This window comes from Pyrus communis, chromosome 11 (assembly GCF_041283825.1).
Source record: "Pyrus communis isolate YQ-2024b chromosome 11, ASM4128382v1, whole genome shotgun sequence".
Classification (NCBI taxonomy): domain Eukaryota; kingdom Viridiplantae; phylum Streptophyta; class Magnoliopsida; order Rosales; family Rosaceae; genus Pyrus; species Pyrus communis.
This window is the reverse complement of record NC_142575.1, coordinates 3,521,694-3,544,381: the sequence shown is the minus strand read 5'-3', so window position 1 is coordinate 3,544,381 and position 22,688 is coordinate 3,521,694. Positions and strand designations below refer to the sequence as shown.

The window sequence follows — 22,688 nt, the reverse complement described above, 5'->3', positions numbered from 1 at the left end:
TCCTCATATTCGGCTTTGTCTACTTATATTATAAACGTTGGTAGATGAATTATTTCCTATATTTTCATGCCAATTATTCCTAGGTTTTATGAAATAATTAATTTTAAAAGAGCTTTTTTACTTTTCTTTTTTCTCAATTTCAGCTACTGTGCACTTAAAATATTTGTTGTGATAAATTAACTTTTCGGAGGGATTTTTTGCAAGGCCAAGCGTAGAAGGAAGCTAAACGCTTTTGGAAAAATTCCTTTCTTTTGTGGCCTCTTAACAATTTAAGGGCCATGTACTTTCTCCGCTGTTAGAACATTCATGGACAATTTACGAGTATTTTTTTTAGAAGAGGTACGGTATTCATTGATATGAGAAAGAATACGTACAGATAGTAGGATAGGGTGCATTTTATAGGGCCTCGATAAAAACCTTGCTGGGGATTTCAACCCAGTCGAAGGGAAAAAGAGCGTCCCGCACCACGAAAATATAAAACTTAACTATCCTCTATCAGAAAATCAGTGATTACATCAAGAGATTCCTCGAACCAAACTTGTCGCTGTTCTAGAGTGAGTCCCAATTGCGCCAATCTGTGAGCAACCTTGTTTGTCTCCCTGCAAGCATGCTTGAGTTTGGTTTGTGGAGTCGAGCGCAGGACGTAGCGCTCCTCATTTACTATACTATCCATCAACGACATGTCATCTTAGATTTAGCGCAGCAAGGACCAACGCTGCATCTCCTTCAAGTTCCACCAGTTCCTTGTTTAACTCTCGTACTAGCAAGATTGCAGCACATGCTGCCTCTATTTCATCGCCAGCGCCGCCACAAACTGACCTGTGTCGTTTCTTAGCACCACTCCAATTCCCCCTCTATCTTCCTGTTCCTTCCATGCCCCATCAAAACTGCAATTTACGAGTATTAGACGTCATAAGAAGATAAACAATCTTTTTTTAAATCAAACAACATAATATCTGTTGCAGCATTGCTATCATGGAGAAATATTATTGCAAAAATAGAGAGACTACTTCATATCTGCAGTGCACATGTTATTATAAATACGATTAATTTTCATCTATAAAAATGTTAATCCCTTGTAATGGCATAAGAAAGTGGCTCAAAGAAGACAGTGTTACCTTCACAGCTCGAAGAACTCTGTAAAATACTAAAGTGTTGAGACAATGGTGAGTAAACACCATCAGGAAGAGACCCGAAGTACCCAGTATGGACCTACAACAACATCGTTATCATCAGGGCATTCCATGTAAAATAATTTACTATCTTAGAAACAACAGAGCAAACCTTGTTTTGCAACACATATGACTCTTACGACATCGTTATCATCAAGGCATAATGACTAATAAGTTCACGGTGAATATGAAACGGAGAAAACCTGAAGAATGAAAAAAATACGGATGTGCTTAGATTGTTCAATGTAAAAGAGAAGGAGAATAGCACACCTTATACACTGGAGCTGATATTACAGACTCTGATCCCAATAAAGCATCCAGAATTTCTTTCTTTCATGAAGGACAGTAATAAGTCCAGAGCACTGTACGAACCTTTCTTATGTGCAAGCTGGCCTACTTCCATGCTTAGTAGTTTCTGTGGTTTTTACTGTAATAATGTAGGTTACATTTTAAAAGGAGCATGAGAGAGTCTTTAAGAGAGCAAGTGAAGAGAGAGAGAGAAGTTACAATTAGGGTAGTAAAATAGTTGTTTCAAATCTCAAGCTCTCCCTCCATTCAACAGCTGGCTGCTTCTTGCACTCTCCTTTCACAGTAATGCAGGGCACAGAGGACGCCAGGAAGCCCGAGCTTCTGAAGATCCACACAACACAAAAAATAAACTGAATTCAAATCTTGTGCAAACTCATAAGGATGCATTTTGATATGATGACGAGTATCAAACAAAGGATATTGATCCAGTTGTAATCAACAAGATAAAAGATTACCAATTTCTATCCAAATTAAGATTTGATGACAAGGAAACATGATTGAAGTTGAAGAATGATACTGATCCACGCATGAGTTTTGGTTGAAATCCCAATTCTGCATGTACAAAGATAACACCAAAACAACTTAAGAATAAATATAAGCAACAAATTTCAAGTTTTCAACTGATGGTAAAATGTTTGGAATTGAAGATTCATTTACCTAATCAATAGTGTGGGTACACTCTGTTCGTCAAGTTACTCGAGGTTTCAATCACAGAGAAAAGTGAACTGAATTCAAATCTCTCTGCATACAATTTAAATATTTGTAATCATAAAAATCTCAGTCCAAAATCTTTATAAGAATAATAACTATTTATTTTATGGAAGATTCAAAGACAAAGCAATTCCAGTTATTTTGCCCACTTTCCTCATTATGCAAGAATCAGATGAATAAGGAAAGTGCTACAATTTTCATCAGGATAAAAAGTCATTAATCCGTAATTTTAATCTCATTCGAACACACCAATAACAATATCACTCTCGATAATTGCATTTCAACGAACTTTTTCACTGAATCCCCAAAAAGTCCCAAAATCTTGAATGTTCTGCTAGGAAAGACACAAAAATCAACAGTAATATCATTCTCGATAATTTCAGCAATAATATGGGTACTCAACAGTGCATCAAGTTACTGAGCGATATCAACTGCAGACACAAAATCAATAGTATTCAAATCACTGTGCATACAATTCAGATTTTACAAGTAGCCCCAAAACTATTAGTCCAAACTTCATAAGAAAGCAATTACAACAGTTCTATATATTATATCAACATTGTTATCGTGAAAACAAGTCTTGATTTGCTCATTGTGCAGGAACCAACAGAATAAGCGAACTGCAAGAGATTGATGCAACAATGTGATAAATCTAGCACTACTGTTGTGATCAGGATTAAAATTCAAGAGCTGATAATTTTAAGATAACAATCTGCCCAGAAGAAAAATTCCACTTAAAAAGTTTTGGAGCAAAACATTGTGATTCAGAATGAGAACTAGTATGGGCCTGTGTAACTAAAATGGATCAACTGATGGTTGAACAACCAAATCCGCTTAGATTGGCAATTCAGAATTTACATGCTAGCTTGAAAAGGATTGTAAGGCAAGTAGATTACTGAACAAGGTAATATGAGAAATTTATCAAGCAATCGATGAAACAAGGATGAAACAATATCTAAACCAACAAACACTACTTTTCGGGAAAAACATATCTTGTGCATCAGTACCTGGACTCCGTTTGCACCTACCGCACTACATTGTTCCAGTTGAGTAAGAGCGTCATGAAAAATGCCAAGGGATGCTAAAAGAGTTAAATATGACTATTGGAAACACAACATATATAGTAAGTCGACTTAATTACTAGAAGAGCAAAGGAGATAAGAGTTTGAAAAACTTACATTGCTTAATTCACTGCGACAGTAAACTGCGGACGCATTGCATAACTTTGGCAGAGGGTTGATTCATCAAATTCTTATAATTCCTAATCCCAGCTCGATAAGGGATGTAAGGTCACCCAACAAGTCTTTGTAAGAAGTGAAGTGTCAAGCCTCCACTCCCTCAAGTGGTTGATACATAAAGCAGTTAAAGAAGTGAAGTGTTTAATTTGATGGGACAGAGACTTGAGCTTTGGCCACCCTTTAAAATGTAACGATTCAAGCTACCATGATCAACCTTGAACATCAGGAATGGAATTGAGCTCCTCCCAGAACCCACCGAAGGTGAAGTTTATCCATTTCGGGTTTGTAGACCTTTCCACGATTTCTTAAATTCGCCAAATTATAAAATCCCTAACTTAGCATTGCATCTGATGTTCTTTACCCAATTACTGCAATAATGCAGGTATTTGACAGTTCATCAAGTTACCCAAGGGATATGAAATAACGATTAAATTGTCAACTGAATTCAAATCACTGTTCATACGATTAAAAAAGTAATCGCTATTTGTGAAGAGTAATCGCGCTGGTAATGGAAAAACAGGTGGAGTTGACAAAGACGATTACCGTTCAAAATAAATGATAATTGTCATTGGACTGCCCTTGCTCAGGTGTAAATGCCCTTAATGTAGATAATATCCTATATATCCAACAAAATAAACTTACACATACCACTGCATTATTGAATGACATACCACATGGACGAGAACCTCATTCTATTTCATGCAAGTTTGCTCTCCTATAATAGAAGGTAAATTTAAAACCATACTGCAATACTTTGGCTTAAGTCTTGAAGACTAAAAACGTCTGGTTAACACATCCCCACTGTCATTGAGTTGAGAGAAACTTCCCCCTAACTAAGATGTCATTATGTCGATATTCTAAGTAAATCGAGCACTGCCATGTGGACTAGTAATAGACACATCGCAATGCTTAATTGGGTAGGGAAATACCACATCATCTGTGCCGAAAATATGAATAGCAAAAGCGCTGCAAACTGTGCCATCTCTACAAACAGTAAGAACGGAACGTAAATTTCAGTATACTTTGTTACAGTTTTCCCTAAACAATTCTCCAACTAAAACAACCCACATTATCCGAAAGACAAATTTATGGCCATTTGACGATGTTAAAGTCTCCAATGCTGGCATTATTTACAGATCCGTCCCATATAAAACATGTACATTCTTAACACCATAATTCTTCTAAACTTGTATACAACCGAAATACTACTTCAACAGGAATATCTACATCAGGATTACTACCGAACGCCGACTATCATTCGTCTATTATTTTAGCTGAAACCCTAATCACCATCCAAAGGTATTGTAGATGGAGGACCAGCACTGAATGAAATTTCGATCCTCCGGGGGATCTCCAATGAAGTCAAAGACTAAATCTGCATTACGGAAGTCTTCTTCAGCTGTGTACCTGAAACCGGAGTTTTAAGAGATGAAGTGAACATGTTTATCATTTGATCCCGATAAAAAATTTGACATATGTGACTAGCAAAGATTACACCCAACTCATGCCAATTAACTTTTTAACAAATTTGAAGTATAATCTGAGATATCAAGAAGGTGGCATATATGGAAGCACTCTTTTGCTCATATAGGAAAGTTACCCGCTTTTGGTTACGATACACTTCATTCCATCAACTTTGTCTGCTGCAAGGCCTATGCCGATGTCCTCGGCCACAACACGACTGCGGAAAAATGAAAGACGTCATTTTGTAAACTAGAAAGTTGGGGTAGAGAATGCACATGTGTTCGTAGGAGTAAGTAACTTGTTTGCAGCTTGAATTTTCTGCTTAAAATAACAGAGACTACTTCCTTCATATCTGCAATGCACAATTGATTAAAAACACGATTAATTCTCACTGATAACAATGTTAATCCGTTATAATGGTATAAGAAAGTGGCTCAAAGGAGACAGTATTACCTTCACAGCCCGAAGAATCTGTAAAATACTTTGGTGTTGAGACAATGGTGAGTGACCTAAAGTACCCAATACGGACCTACACCGACATCGTTATCATCAAGGCATAATGACTAATAAGTACATGGTGAATATAAAATGGAGAAAACCTTAAAATGGGGGAAAAAAAAAGGTGTGCCTAGATTGTTCAACGTAAAATAAAAGGAGAAAAGAACACCTTATATACCGGAGCTGATTTTACACACGCTCATCCCCAATAAAGCATCCAGAGTTTCTTTCATTAAAGAAAGCACCAAGTCCATATGACATCGTGTGAAGCTTCCATACGTGCAAGCTCGGCTACGTCCAGGTTTAGTAGTTTCTCCTGTTTTTACTATAATATTGTAAGTACATCTCAAAAGGAGCATGAGAGAGTCTTTTAGGTGGCAAGTGAAGAGAGAGAGAGAGTAGTACAATAGTTTTTTCAATTTCAAATCTCAGACTCTCTCTCTATTCAACAGCTGGCTGCTTCTTGCACTATCCTTTCACAGCAATGCAGGGCACAAAGGACGCTAGGAAGCCCACGCTTCTAAAGATCCACACAACAAAAAACATCAACTGAATTCAAATCTCTGTGCAAACACATAAGGATGCATTTCGATTTGGCGATGAGTATCAAACAAAGAATATTGATCCAGTTGTAATTGACAAGATAAAAGATTACCAATTTGTATCCAAATTAAGGTTTGATGATAAGGAAACATGATTGAAGTTGAAGAATGATATTGATCCATGCATGAGTTTTGATCGGACTCCAATTCTGCCTGTACAAAGATAACACACCAAAACAACTTAATCAAAATATGAACAACAAATTCAACTTTGCAACTGATAGTAAAAACCTTGGACCTGAAGATTCATTTACCTAATTTCTGCAAATGTATGGGTACAGTCTGTTCATCAAGTTCACAGAGACAAAAGTCAACTGAATTCAAATCCCTCTGCATACAATTTAATACGGTGTGGGGTTGGTCAGGCAGACGGCGTGATGCTCAGGCAGTGATTTCTGGGTTTCATTCTAATACGGTGTGGGGTTGGTCAGGCAATCAGCAGCGATGCGGATTCTGGTGGGCGTAGCGGCGGGTCTGACGCAGGTATGGTACGGGTTGATGGGTTTAGCAGATATGGTCAGGCGGGTGCGATTCTGTGCTTCGCGGTGGTTCAGGCGGACTGCAAGATGATCAGGCAGCATCAGCAGCGGGCTCGTGGTTCGTGGTTCAGGCGGACTACAGACACAAAATCAATAGTATTCAATGTTAAAGTTCTATAAAACAACAGAGCAGAGCACAGAACTAAGAGGAATTCAATGAGATTTTGACTTCAACCAAGAATACACACGAAAATGGTGATGCAGAGAAGATGAAGAGCTCTGTAAAAATCTGATTTCATTCAGCTATGACTGAAATGATTAAGAAGCTACAAAACTAGAGTGGGGAGGAGATATAGCCGTTTGAGGCGCACTACCTCTCCCATTACACCAAAACTCACGTGAATCCCACATGCTCACATATAAGTGAGATGTTATACCATGAGACACACATACATTTAGCCTATTAGCTTTGATTTAATCTCAGCCTTACATTTCAAAAACTAGGACAAAAGACACTTTGAACTACAACAAGATAGAATGCAACAAAACACAAAGCAGCTGCAAGGCTTAAACATCAACACTCTCCTCTAAGCTGGCAGCTGACTTTACTCCTAGCATTTCCCTGAAATAGTTGAACTTCTCCTTTGGTAGTGCCTTTGTCAGGATATCTACCATTTGTTCTTCAGATTTGCAATAAACAAGTTCAATCTCATTCTCTTGTATTGCATCTCTGATGAAATAGAATTTCCTGCTAATGTGTCTTGTTTTCTGATGAAACACAGGATTCTTGGCAATAGCTATTGTTGAGGTGTTATCACACATTAGCACAGTAGGTTCAACTTGCTCTTCTCCGAAATCTTCCAAAACAAATCTTAACCATTTGGCCTGAGATGTTGCTCCAGCAGCACTTACATATTCTGCTTCTGCAGTGGATAATGCTACTGTGTTTTGTTTAACTGATGCCCAAGAAAACACACCTGAGCCAAGACTGAAGGCATACCCTGATGTGCTTTTCATGTCATCAATACTCCCAGCCCAGTCACTGTCACAATATCCTATAAGAACTGCTGACTTTCCTTTTACATATTCAATGCCAAAATCCATAGTACCTTGAATGTATCTTAGTACTATTCTTGTTGTTCCCATATGTTTCTTAGTTGGACCATGCATAAATCTTGCCAAGAGACTAGTACCGAACATTATATCTGGTCTAGTGGCAGTAAGGTACAGAAGACTTCCCACCAATTTCCTGTATTCAGACTCATCTGCAGCTTCACTCCCATCATTTTTGCATAACCTTTCATTTGCTGCAAGTGGTGTTCCCACAGACTTACAACCTTGTAGTCCAAATTTCTCCAGCATTTTCATTGCATATTTCTTCTGATGTATGAAGATGCTTTTCTTGGTTTGAACAATTCTCATACCAAGAAAATGATGTAGCAATCCCAAATCAATCATCTCATAATGCTGCATCATGTCATTTTTAAAACTGTCAAGCATTGTGTCACTGCTTCCAGTGTACACAATGTCATCGACATAGACAGAAACTATGAGAATCCCTGACTTTTCAACCTTAGTATATAAGGTGGCTTCATTAGGACTTCTTTTAAAACCTGCCTTGGTGAAGTAAGAGTTAATTTCTTCATACCAAGCTCTTGGAGCTTGTTTAAGGCCATACAATGCCTTACTTAACTTATACACCTTATCCTCCTTGCCTTGCATGACAAATCCTTGAGGCTGATCAACATAAACTTCCTCTTTAAGTACACCATTAAGGAATGCAGATTTTACATCTAACTGGAATAGTTGCCATTCTTTCTGAGCTGCAAGTGCAATCAAGGTCCTTATGGTGTCAAGCCTAGCAACTGGTGCAAAGGTTTCATTAAAGTCAATGCCTGGCTTCTGTGAATAACCTTTTGCAACCAGTCTAGCTGTGTTTTTCTGAATGCTTCCATCAAGATTCAGTTTTGTTTTGTATACCCACTTCACACCTATCACAGGTTTGCTAGATGGTCTATCTACCAGCATCTATGTGTTATTCCTCTCAATCATGTCAAGCTCAGTTTGCATAGCTTTCATCCAAGACAAATCTAGAGCAGCCTCTTCAAAATTCTCAGGTTCCATAATGCATACATTACACTGTGCAATGACTTCATTTAAGGGCCTCCATTTCTTTGGAGTAGAATCATAGCTCTGTGATAGATCAATGATTGAACCTGGATCATCAGCATTAGTATTCAAATCATCTAGTGCAGCATCAGAAATAGCCTCAGGGAATACACTTTCATTTTGAACATTTGACCCTTGAATTAGATCAGATTCTGCCATATCAGTAGTAATCGATATACTGGACTGTTTTCCAGAGTTGTCATTCCAATTCCATCTAGCACTCTCATCAAATACTACATCTCTAGACAATATAATCTTACTAGTGATAGGATCAAATAATCTGTATCCTTTCTCACTGGTTCCATAACCCACAAACACACATTTGTGACTGTTGCACTCAAGCTTGTGTCTCAAATTCATGGGAACATGAACATAACATACTGACCCAAAAATCTTCAAATGTGCAATTCCAGGTTTTCTTCCACTGTAGGATTCAAAATGAGTCTTTTTATCCAATGCCTTAGTAGGACATCTGTTGATGAGATACACTGCAGTGTGCACAGCTTCTGCCCAAAACTGGTATGGCATGCCCTTTTCATGTAACATAGTTTTAGCCATCTCCACCACAGTTCTGTTCTTCCTTTCTGACACACCATTCTGTTGTGGTGTGTATGACATGGTTAGTTGCCTTTGAATCCCAAAAACATTGCAAAAATCACTGAATTCAGAAGACAAGAACTCACCACCTCTATCACTTCTTAGATACTTGATTTTGTACCCACACTGCAATTTTGTCATTGCTTTGAACCTTTTGAAATACTCCAATGCCTCAGATTTGTACCTCAGAAAGTAGACCCATGTCATTCTCGTACAATCATCAGTGAACAGAATGAAGTACTTGTTTCCAGCATTTGAGGCAATTTGCATTGGACCACAGATATCAGTATGTATCAGTTCAAGTGGGAATTTAGCTCTCCAAGCAGATTCTCTTGGAAACTCATCTCTATGTTGCTTGCCAAGCATACATCCTTCACAGACATTCTTGGAATTTTCCAAGTGAGGTAGCCCATGAACCATTTCTTGCTCCTTGAGTTGCAGCAAACTTCTTGTGTTTAAGTGACCTAGCCTCTTGTGCCAAATCTGTATGCAATGAGATACACTAGCTTTTAATGCTAGTGGTGTGGCAGACATCATTGTTAAAGGAAAACATCTGTTGCTAGTCATTTGAATCTTAGCAACCAGTCCATTCAAGTTCCAACTATCAAAAATACAGACTGCATTATCACCAAATAGTAGATAGTAACCATGTTCCAACATTTGCCCCACACTTAGAAGATTTTCATCCAAGCCAGGCACTAGCATTACTTCTTGTATGTGCTTTCTTCCCATCTTGGTTTCAATGACTAGTGTGCCTATTCCTGCTACACTCACAACTTCACCAGTTCCCATTTTTACTTTTGCATTCAGATTTCTACTTACATTCACCAGCAAGTTTTCATTTCCTGTCATGTGGTTGCTACAACCATTGTCAATATACCAAGTGTTATTGACCTTCACCTGAGACACAAAATTGCAAGCAAAGAACAAGGTTCCCATATCATCAACCTGATTGGCATAGTTAGCCTTCTGCACCACTTTGTTCCCATTACAGTTTCTGACTTCATGACCAAATTTATGGCAATTTGTGCATTTAGGTTTTCCTTCAAACCAGCACTTTCCATAGTGCAGTTTATCACAATGTTTGCAAGCTGTTTTGTTCGAATCATGAGAATTATTCTGCTTAGAGATAAAATTAGGCTTAGTATCCCATTTTTTCCCTTTGTTCTTCCAACTTTTCCCTGATTTCTGTGTACCAGAGAACCCACTGGGTTTTTGAAACTTAGAACCAACATTTAGGCTAGCAAATGCCTTTTCAGTAGAGTGATCAGTATGCATATCAAGCCTTTGTTCATAACCCTTGAGAGAAGCAACCACTTCTTGGATTTCAAGTGTTTCAATATCCTTTGAGTGTTCAATCACAGCACAGATAGAGTCATAACTTCTAGGCAAGCTTATAAGTAATTTTTGAACAACCCTCTCTCTAGATAGTTCTTCACCATAACTCCTCATTTGATTCATGATGTCAAACAGTTTAGTAAGATATGCAGACAAAGATTCATCATCTCTCATCCTAGTATACTCGAACTCTCTGCGTAAACCTTGTAATTTCACATTTCTAACCTGTTTATCACCTCTGAATTCTTGCTGTAGGATATCCCAAGCTCCTTTGGAGGTTTCTTCATTAGAAATCCTAGGAAAAATTTGATCAGACACAGCTCCTTGAATCAACCCAAGGGCCTTAGCATCCTTCATTATGATCTCCGCAACGTTTGTTGAAATTTGAGTAGCTGCATCCTTCTTTTCATCAGCTACCTCAATCACAGTAGATGATTCTGGGATAGTAAACCCAGTCTCTACAAGATCCCACAGTCCATGAGACCTGAGAATGGTTCGCATTCTGATATTCCAAAATTCATAGTTCTCACCATTGAAAATGGGAGTACGAAGTTCAGAACTCATTGATCCAGCCATGTTAGACACAGATCTTCGTTTTGGAGATTTAAGAAACTCGATTCTTCAGCGATTCACTGAAGAACCCAGAAAACACAGATTCACGCCCAGATTAAAGCGATGAACTAGGCTCTGAGGCCATGTTAAAGTTCTATAAAACAACAGAGCAGAGCACAGAACTAAGAGGAATTCAATGAGATTTTGACTTCAACCAAGAATACACACGAAAATGGTGATGCAGAGAAGATGAAGAGCTCTGTAAAAATCTGATTTCATTCAGCTATGACTGAAATGATTAAGAAGCTACAAAACTAGAGTGGGGAGGAGATATAGCCGTTTGAGGCGCACTACCTCTCCCATTACACCAAAACTCACGTGAATCCCACATGCTCACATATAAGTGAGATGTTATACCATGAGACACACATACATTTAGCCTATTAGCTTTGATTTAATCTCAGCCTTACATTTCAAAAACTAGGACAAAAGACACTTTGAACTACAACAAGACAGAATGCAACAAAACACAAAGCAGCTGCAAGGCTTAAACATCAACATTCAAATCACTCTGCATATAATTCAGATATTACAAGTAGCCCCAAAACTATCAGTCCAAAATCTTCGTAAGAAAGCAATTACAGCAGTTCTATTTATTATATTAACATCGTTATCCTGAAAACAAGTCTTGAGATAATATATAGTTACAGACAAATTTCCTCATTATGCAGGAATCAATGGTATATTATTGAGAAATGAAGGTAGAGCGAGAGAATTAATATCGTGTGCATCAGTACCTGGAGTCAGTTTACAGCTATTGAGCATCATGAAAAACGACACAGCATACCAAAAGAAATATAGATGGCACTGGGAAACACACAACATATATAGTAAGTCAGAAGTCAACAGTAGAATGTATTGATCAATTAGAACCAGAAGAGAAGAGGAGGTGTGGGTTTGAAAATCTTACATGACTTAATTTCAATGCGAAAGTTTGAGCCATTTGGAGTCGTTTGTACATAAAACTAAAATACAAGTAATCTCAGAGAAGTGTGGCCTCGCACACCATGAAATTTGGTTTTCCCAATACACGTTTGTTGTAGTATCGCAAGGCGCTGCATAGCTTCAATCCAACCGTTGTCTCAGAAGTGTATGCCCCAAACTGATTTAAAAAGAAGAGGAGAAGTGTAAACAAATTATGCTATACTAGTTTAAATTTGAGTGTAGTACTAATGGAGACACGGAATAAAATAAGAAAAGAGATAAACATATAACGTCACCTCTGTAATTTGATTTCAATAATTTTAAAACTTACTGTAATTATCTGGAATGTGAGAAATCTTAGGCCAATCTGTGCCGCCGTCCCTCCTGCATCTTTGCTCTAAAAGGGGATGACATCTATGAATATACAAAGTTTGTAATTTGGTGAGGCGTTGCATAGCTTGGAGACTTGGTAAATTCATCAGATTCTTGCAATCCACAATCTCCAGAAATGTAAGGGATGTAAGGCTACCCAACCATTCTGGCAAAGTCTCCACTCCGTCAAGTTCACATATTGTCAAATCTGTTAGAGAAGTGAGGTGTTGAATTTGTTGAGGCAGAGACTTGAGCTTAGGCCAACCATACAACGTTAACACTCTAAGATGCATTAATGATCCAACTTCAAAATCAGGGAAGGGGAAGGAATCGAGCTCCTCCCAGAACCTACCGATGCTCAAATACCTGAGAGAATTTAGGTGGTCTAAACTTGGAAGAATCTTTAAATTAGGGATAAAACGTATTGACAGAGTGTCAAGAGAGAGTGGGAATTGCAGGCTGATCACCCAACTTTCTAATCTTTCACAATTTCCAATCCTCAGAAGTCGAAGGGAGGTCATGGTGCGCAAATCTGAAGTAGATTGTCGACTAATGCACTTCTCCCCCTTCTCAACTCTGCTACTTTTGACACCGAACGATGATAGCTGTGGGCAATTAAATATCTCCAATTCCTGAAGAGAGGGACATTGTTGTGGAAGAGCAGGTAAACTTGTTAATTCACGGCAATATTTGATTGTCAATATCTCAAGAGAGGCGGTAAGGGACACGTCGCCTTTCATTTCAACTGATGTTAGATTATTGCACTTGTATATACACAATTCCACGAGAGAGGCCCATAAACTTAATGGGCCTGATAATCCATCACATTCCCATATTCTCAATTTCTGGAGAAAGGTGCACTTCTTTAACCCACCCGGTAGGCGTGACAATCGTCCACAATCTTTAATCTCTAATTCCCGTAGAGATGGCATGCCCTGTGTAATTGAAATCAACTCTAGACTAGAACATCCCTCAATAGTCAGTTCTTCAAGGAGAGGGAGGGTGTCTAGACCATACGCCAAATGCCTCAGGTTTTTACAATTCGAAATAACTAATCCTTTAAGAGAACCGCAATAACCGACTACATCTTCAGTAATACAAGTTAAATCATCGCAATTCTTTATAACCAAAGAATAGAGATCATTATTCTTCTTCAAAATCCCCGGCGGCAAACAAGTAAGCTCCTTAATACCTCTTATTTCGAGAGAAGTGAGAGTTGTTAATCCACTGCTTATTTCTTCTATTGGCATTCTGCTATCACAAGAAAACATCTCCAACTTTTGGAGAAATGGAAAATGACTCGGAGCATTTCTCAATTTGGAACAATTTTTGACGGTCAACATCTCGAGACAAGGAAAAACCACAACTTTTTTTCTTGACGTTGTTGGTGCTTGCATCCATTCATTTAGATCACCACAATCAGAAATATATAATACTTTTAGCGCTGGAAATAAAGGAATTATCTCCTCACTTGTCGTGGTTACATTGTGGACAAGATCATAACCATAGAACTCAGCTCTAACACATTTCAAGTTAGCCATTCCTCTAATATTAAGCTCCGTAAGACTGGGTAGATGACCGAGCGGTGGGACTCCTTCACATTTTTCGCATCCAAGTAACTCAATCTTCTTCAATTTGTTGGGCATTAATGACCCACTTATCATCCACGTTGGAAACTTATCGCCCATGAAGTTTTCAATACTTAAGCTCTCCAACTCAAGATGTGGTCGGAGGCCTTCTAGGACATCTTCCTCCTCGTTGTTGTTGGCCTATCTTTTGTCCAATTGAAGCGTAAATGGCGTACTTTCATCTTATCCTCTAGCTTAGCCTTCTTTGCTTCTTCTCCATTATTTACGTGCTCCAAATTACAAACAATTAATTCACCCTTCAATTGTTTCAAGCCAGCTAACTCTTCAATTCGACGACCAATCTCATTATCCACTGAAAAGTAAGGTAATGTTTGAAGGCAAGTCAACTGCCCTATCCCCTGTGGAAATTTCATACTCTTACCAAAATAAATATGCCTTAGGTTGATCAAGTTTTGCAGTTCTTTAGGAAACTCTTCGAGGGCCAAACTATTTGCTCTTAACGTCTGCAGGTTATAGAGCTTGCCTATAGATTTTGGGAGTGCTTTAAAACTTGTTTTGGAAATGTCAAGATACCGCAAATGTTTCAGCCTACCAACTAAAACTGAGAATCCTTCAATATCTGCATTACTTAAACTCAAGACGCGTAAAGCTTTGAACCGTGGAAGCATGTTAGTAGGAATTTCACCGTCGCTTGAAAACAGTGACCGCAATTTCCTAGCACTTCTTGCTGGAATATTTTCAAGTGTAGAAGTAGAAACCCAAGCAACATGTCGAATCTCAAGTGTATTATCTATGCCACATAAGTCTCCTGTCAAGCCTTCAGATTTGAATAGATGTTCTGCAAGATCGTGCACAAGATCATGCATCTTGCATTCACTAACTATGCCATTGTCACTCATTGTAGCATCTTGAAATAAGGAGCTCTGCAATAGAATATCAAAATATTCATTGCCTATGTCCTCCATATCTTTACTTCCACCAAGCGAAGGGCGGAGTAATCCTTGAGCCATCCAAAGTTGAATCAAGTTGTCTCTTTGAATTTTAACATCTTTCTTGAACATTGAGCAATATGCAAAACATTGCTTCAATGATGGTGATTCTAAGTTGTCAAAACTCAACCTTAGGATTGGCATAATTATATCTTCTCCTTTTAATAGGTTGTTCCATATTCTACTGTTTTTAAACAACGACCATTCTTGAATACTCTTTTTAGTGTGCAAAATGCCTCCCAAAACCTGTTAATTGGATTAGAGAGTTTATATCATTTAATGGTCTATAAAGTACGTTAGTTTAACTGAAGTTTGATGAAAAATTAAAAGAAAAAGAGGGAATAGTTTTATTTAATTTTAAAGGTTTCCTAAGACAACATAGAAGATACTTGGGTCATAACAAAATATTTTATCCAACAATAATGCAGTTGGCCTAAGGAGGAAAAAAAAAAAAAAAAAAGGAGAAAAAGATATGACAAAGAAAAAGGGAGAAAAGAAATAGTTTCTAGGTGTCAAATAATTCAATCATTTTGTAAATAATATAACCAAAATTCAAGGGGCTTAAATATGTTTGTTTGCTATCAAATATCAACCAAATTGGAGACCTTTTAGTCATCTATATGTACATGTATCGAACACGAACAAATTGACGGTGTTGGTACTAAGTAGCATATCCATAATGAATCGTCTATTTTTTTTTTTATCTACATATAGATAATTAAACAAACTCCGAATGAATGAATTTTTATAGAAACGATCTTTAAATGATTATTACGAAAATGAATGACCCCATATTCTTTTGTTTTTTAACGATGACCATTCTTCAATATTTTATTTTTTTGTGCAAGATGCCTGCCAAAATCTGTTGATTGGATTAGTGAGTTTCATAGTTGTCCAAAAACAACGTAGAAAACAGGGACTCAAATAAAATAAGAAGTTTTTGCTTATTTGATTTTGAATCCCCTTGCCTAAAAAGATGACATTTAAGGCCATCTCCAACCGAAGAAGGGCCAGAAGGCTAGTTTGTGCTCTCTGGCCCTTCAAGAAATTAATATTTTAATGAACTGTGCAGAGCCATATTTCTTATCATCTCCAACCGAGGGGCCAGGGGGTCATAGGCCAAACATAGCCCTGTGAAAACAGAACCCAGATCCTCTCTGGATCTAATGATCCTGAGCCTAAGAATCAAATGATTGGGACCGTTGAAATTTGATTCAATGGTTACGATTATTATAATTTTTAGAGGAACCCCCCTGTTTGTAACCGTTGGACCAAATTTAAACAGCCTGGATCATTTGATCCTTAGCCTCAGGATCATTAGATTTGGAGAGAATCTGGGTTCGTGAAAAACAAAAAAAAAAAAAAAACCATCTCTAACCGAGGGCCAACAGGTCATAGTGCCAAACATAATTTATCATTTTAATTGAATTACTATGGTTACTTAAATTAAATTACCTCAATAATTATATGTTATGGATTGTCAATAATTTTCATGTTGTTAAATGTTTTTAAAAATGTTGTTTAAGTTTCATGTTGTTAAATTTTTTTTATGTTGTTTAATGTTATTTAATGTTGTTTAATATTGTTTAATGTTGTTTAATGTTACTTAATGTTGTTTAATATTGTTTAATGTTGTTTCATGTTATTTAATGTTGTTTAATGACTTACGAAGTTATAGGGAAAAAAAATTATAGAATTTCTAAATTTGTTTTAAAAATTTTTGTTAAAAAAAAAATTTCAAATATGATGTCAGCATGTGACCTGCTTGGGACGGGCTAGTTGGCTGGGTTAGGCCAGCTAGTTGGCCCTTTAGCCTTTTTTTGTTCAGTGGGGCCCATGAGTCCTTTTCCCTAACCCTTGGTTGGAGACAGTTTTTAGGCTATTTTCGGCCCTTTGTTCCTCTGAACTCTTCAGTTGGAGATGGCCTAAGCCAATTGCAAAATGATATTAGCTTCCATTAATTTTGGTTTTTGACGAAATTCCCAAAGTACCCACTAGTTAAAAATACGTTTTATTCTTGATTTGTTGGGGCTAATGAATTAATTTTATTCTAGTTTCCGCCTTGTTCAAATCAATAAGTCGCTAATGTTGGTTTTGAATAAGAAATGTTAGGGGATCATATTTTTATATATCATTTAATGTGTAAGTAATGTGTACATAGAAATTTTTACTCCCTCCAACAAACCAATCTACGCAAATTGAATTCTCAAAATTCAAACTCAATTCAATCATCTTGCAAATAATATAAATTAAAATATTTGTAAAGAATAGGAGCAAATATCATGTTATATATGATACAGAATACGCCTCAGGTTGAAGGCAAGCCAACTGCCTTATCCCCTGTGGGAATTGCGTACGCTGATAAAAAAAATAGTAGCAATACTGGCAGAAGACGAAGTGGGTTTTTCGGCAACAGTGCGATGTGGGTTGGAGGACAGTCAGCAATACGGTGATGGATCGGGGTTGAACTGTTGGAGGACAGTCAGCAAGACGGTGATGGATCGGGGTTGAACTGTTGAAGGAGGGTTCATGCGACAGCAGATGGTGGGGCGACGGCACGATTGCAGGAGCGAAGCAAGCAGACTTCGACAGGGCACAGAGGTTCAAAGGCGGTCAAGCAGCGGGCAGTCAAGCTGCAGGGTCGATTAAGCAGTGGTGTGGGCGTGATGCTCAGGCAGACGGCGTCCACGGCAGTGATTTCTGGGTTTCATTCAAATACGGTGCGGGGTTGGTCAGGCAATCAGCAGCGATGCGGATTCTGGTGGGCGTAGCGGCGGGTTTGACGCAGGCACGGTACGGGTTAATGGGTTTAGCAGATCTGGTCAGGCGGGTGCGATTCTGTGCTTCGCCGTGGCTCAGGCAGACGGCTAGATGATCAGGCAGCATCAGCCGCGGGTTCGTGGTTCGATGCGGTGGTGGGAGTCGATTTCAGACAACAACAGGAGGCAAGCGCAGCGCTAAAAATAAAAAGAGCAGAGGACTGAAAATCCTTGTCAGTGGTTCGAATCCACTTCTAAACGCGGCTCTGGCGGCTCAGCTACGGACCGGTAAGGCTCCCGCTACAGCCTTCGAACAGATTTTAGCGGCTCCAGTTGTCAATCAAACAATTTTTGTTTTTTGTTTTTTGGAGAAATCAAACAATTTTTTAAATAAAGCACTAAGGGTCATTTTGGTTCCCGTTTATAGTCAACATAAGTGCTAAAATAAAATTTTGTTTGTTTAAATAGTTTAGTCAAGATCTCTAAAATTATTTAAAGTTTTTTTTTTTTTTTTTTTGAGTCGAAGAATTATTGTAGGTACTTAACTCATTTATTTGTGTATTCAAAATCCCACAAATTATGAAATTTATATAAATTCAAGTAATATTTTTACAATATGACAATTACTTAAAATTTCATAGAAATCCATAATAGAGTAATGTTATTCCACACATAGTTCTAGTTATAAAATAATGTAGCCACGTAATTATCAATATATAATAAGAAATAACTATTGATATATTTAAAACATAAATTAAATACATATAATTAGCATGGTACATTCACAAAAAAATAGGGGCACAAATTAAATAAAAAAATGGGTGCATATTAAAAATTCAAAATTATGGGTACAAACTAAAACTAAAAAAAATATTAGTACAAATTATAAATAAAAATATATGAAAAAAAAACACTAAAAATTTGACGTATGATGACTTGTAAATAATTTAAAATTTAAATATGACATGGAGAAAAGTCGAGGAATCTTGATAAAAAATAAAAATAAAAAGTTTTAATTAATGAAAAAGAAAAATGAGGGATGTGAGCCTAATTTATCAAATGACAACAATCTAAACAAAGACAAACAAATAAATGAAGAAGACAGACTCGAAAGCCTTGGGACGAATGAGAAGACAATGGTGAATCTAGGTATATGAAAATCTATATGAGCTAAAAACACTCAAAATCGTATATTGATCAATAGCCAGCATTGGAGGAAGGGGGGAGAGGTAGCGGTTTGACGAATCAAACTAGTGGGCTCGGCATATGATAATGCACGAACATCGATATAGGTAGGGAGCTAGATACCAACCAAAGCAGATCAAATCCGATAAGGATTAAACCTGCTCTGATGCAAAGTTGAATATCTGAGTGCGCATATCAAACAGACAGATTACAAACCGCGAATATTATTTGATTAGTGGAAAAAAAGAAACAAGATTGTCGAGACTACTATACTTAAAGATTTGTGACCGACTCATACACAAGTGAATAACAAGTATACTCTTTATAATAAACTAAACCTTACTCTCTAAACAAAAATCTAATTCTATAACGAGCTGAGTTCAAATCCTAAACTTATTATTTTCGAACAAATATTATATAGTTACTATCTATAATTTGAAATGAAATTTTGTACTGATGTACGAAAATGAATGGTTTTAATTATGAAACTTGTACAATCAAAATTCGTTTGTCAAAGGGCCTTGTCCTAATTGTAAGGTGGTGAACCTGGGGTAAATTAATGAAGGTATTGTCCTAATTTTTAAATTAAAACGTGTGAAAAAGTAAAAATAAAATGGTGCTAATTGCATGTTATGATACATAATAATAGTACGTACCTTGGCTACTAATGGAACACCACCGCAATTTTTAGCAATCTCTTTTCCAATCGCCTCGAATGCAGGAGCACTGCTAATTGGGAAAGCTCCATCTTTCATGATGGACCAACATTCATCGACAGAAAGTTCTCCCAATTCATGTCGTGGAAGTAGCTTTTCTGAGATTGATGCGACTTTGTCACTGCGAGTAGTGACAATAATTTTGGATCCCTCAGCAGAATTAAGCTTTGACAAACATTCCATTAAATTATCCCATATTTTAGAATCTTCGTTCCAAACATCATCAAGTACAAGTAAGTACCTTTTATTTTTCAACTCTTCATTAAGGAACTTAAGAAGAACATTCTTGTTATCTTTTGAAGGAGCTTTTGCCGGATTGAGATGTTCTAACATATGGAGTAGAATTAAATTGATGTCGAAAGGGTTCGATACACAAATCCATATTCTCTCGTCAAAAAACTTTTGTATCGAATCCTCATTGTAAACCGACGTGGCCAAAGTTGTTTTTCCGAGGCCTCCCATTCCCACAATGGCCATAACCGCAAGATTTTCTTGGTTGCTTTTGGAGTCGGTCAAGGTTTTAACTATATTCGACACATCATCTACCCTTCCAACAGTTGTTTCGTCTTTGCCAATGAGTGAGTGGGTTTGTCTCTCCCATCTAATCCCCTGAGGGGTTGCATCATTATTCTTGGAAACTAGTCCAAGAGGAGATGCTTTCCTCTCGAGATCCACCAAGGATGTATTGATCTTCTGAATTTTATGCGCCATTTTAAGACGAAATGCAAGTGGATTGGAGAGTGAAAAGAAGTTAAGAACCCTTTTCTTCATATGGTTTTGGATTTCGACTTTACGCCGATCAACTTCGTACTTGAATTCATCCAAGATATCCTCAGCATCATCAGCTACGCCTTTGAGTTTCTTCACCCATTCCTCTATTGGCGGAGCTGTTAGAGAATGAAAACAAGTTAAAATACCTTCCATTGTAGCATGTGTGTGCGAGATTATAAGACAATTCAAAAATATATACTACCTTGTGGTTTGTCGGTAACATCATTCAGCAAAAGTTCAATGTTAGTGGATGACTCTTGAAGCTTTCGGAGTTCAGCTTTGAAACCCCATGCAAGACTGAATTCTTTCTCAGCAAGTGAAAGCAGCTTTTCCAGTGTTCCCTTCGCAGCAAAAGTAAGCACAACTGCCATTCTTTCAACTCCTTGCAACTCAGCTAATCAGAGTGTTTAATTTCTCTCTTGGATACAAATTACAACACAAGTGAAATGGAGGATGATATGATAGACAACAAGCGTCGGAAGGTTTAACTTTTTATAGCGTGATAAGGAGGTGCATGCAATAATTGAATGATATATTCAATCAACTAACTAAGTTTACACAAGAGCCACATGCTTATTAAATTATTGTAACACCAACCTTAAAATATATGAAGCGCTCAATTATTTAGGTACTAAAGAAATGATCGAATAGCCAAGGGCTGCTGCAAATTTGTTCGTCTAGCTAGGTAATAATTGTTGAGAATAAATCTCACATTAACGAGATGAGGGATCTTGCAAATGTTTATAAGTAGTTTGGCTACTTACTATATTGTCAATTGATTTTATCGTTGAACCCCAACTTTCTTCATGGTATCAGAGCACGTTGTTCCATGTGTGAAGCCCAATGGCCACACGCCCTCCACGACATTCGAGTTGTGTTGTTCACGTGTTAAGGCTTGAAAATTCGTCACACGTGAGAAGTCTTGTTGGGAATGAATTCTTCATTGATGAGAGGAGGGCCATTGCATGTGCTTATAAGTAGTTGGGCTACTCCCGATATTATCAATTAGTTTTATAGTAGAACCTCAACTTTCTTCAATAACATTACTAGCAAACTTACAATTAACATGGACGTCATTTGGTTTTTAACCCAGAAGCAAAAAAGATACAGCTGCTGCGCCCACTAATTTACAGAGAGCTTAAATTTTGTTAAACAGTTGATTACACACAGTCCACATGTATATACATATTTGACATATTCCCACTTAGAGGAACCTTTGATGTTTGACAAATCAAAGGTTGCTAGATTTGTGGATCATATGGATTATCATATATGTAACACTTCTTTCTAGAATTTATTGCCGGTTAAGTATTAGAGTTTATTGTAGTTTTCTTTATACACAGGAGTTTTGTATTCGTTTATTTTTCTTAAGTCTAGTAAGATATATATAGTCTTACGGTTTATGTTGCCGTCTTAACAAATTTGTATGGTTTCTAATTCCGTAAGGAGGAATCTTAAGCTATCCAGAATCAAGTGGAAGAAAAATTATTACCTGTTATGGAGCAGGGGAAAAAAATCTTAAGTCGTCCTCATTGTGTAACTCTTTTCATTTTTCTGTGTAAAATTAAACTAGGTCTACCATTTTTGTTAATATCACTTAAAAGTTAAAACTTGCGGAGTAGAATTCTCTCATTTCTTTTTATCCTTCCGTTTTTTTTTTTTTATTTGAACCGTCACGATTAAGTCATATCAACTCTTGTGTTAACTTTTTTAGAGAGAGAGAGAGAGAGAGAGAGAGAGAGAGAGAGAGAGAGAGAGAGAGAGAGAAGAGTGTGAAATGAGAGGAGCTCCTCTAGAGGGGAGGAAGTGAGAGAGAAAATGAGAGGGAAAAGAATCTTACCCGTGGCAAGTTGGCAACATTGCACACAATACTTAATTGATTGGACTGTTTGTTAACGTTGGGCGTGAAGGATTTTCTGTCGTATGACACAATAGCTAATTTATTAAGACTTATTTTAGAGTTTTCTGATAAATAATGACATGGTGCACAGATGGTTACATTGAGGCTTTGATTATAGTCCAAAATTTCGAATATTAATATAGAAATTTGGCCAATAATTAAAACATATATTCCATGACAAACAAACACGACATTTTTGAGGTCAAGTGCTGCATCAATAATCTTACCAAACAATCAATTAATTAAGTTAATTTACACAAGAGCAGCATATTAAATGATAATTGTAAGACCAAC

General features: G+C 37.2%; 1 protein-coding gene across 1 annotated transcript; it reads right to left on the bottom strand.

Annotated features, from left to right (window-relative positions):
• Positions 1-351: 351 nt before the first annotated feature.
• On the bottom strand, positions 352-20,964 carry LOC137714853 (putative disease resistance protein RGA3). Its single transcript, XM_088679391.1, is given in 13 exon segments — positions 352-887; positions 1,119-1,212; positions 1,443-1,802; positions 1,937-2,033; positions 2,139-3,324; positions 4,926-5,111; positions 5,798-5,912; positions 6,048-6,147; positions 11,942-12,291; positions 12,445-14,256; positions 14,259-15,309; positions 19,664-20,610; positions 20,697-20,964. Coding segments are annotated over 5 exon segments (3,999 nt in total). The 5' UTR covers positions 20,866-20,964; the 3' UTR covers positions 352-887; positions 1,119-1,212; positions 1,443-1,802; positions 1,937-2,033; positions 2,139-3,324; positions 4,926-5,111; positions 5,798-5,912; positions 6,048-6,147; positions 11,942-12,271.
• Between the last annotated feature and the right edge of the window lie 1,724 nt (positions 20,965-22,688).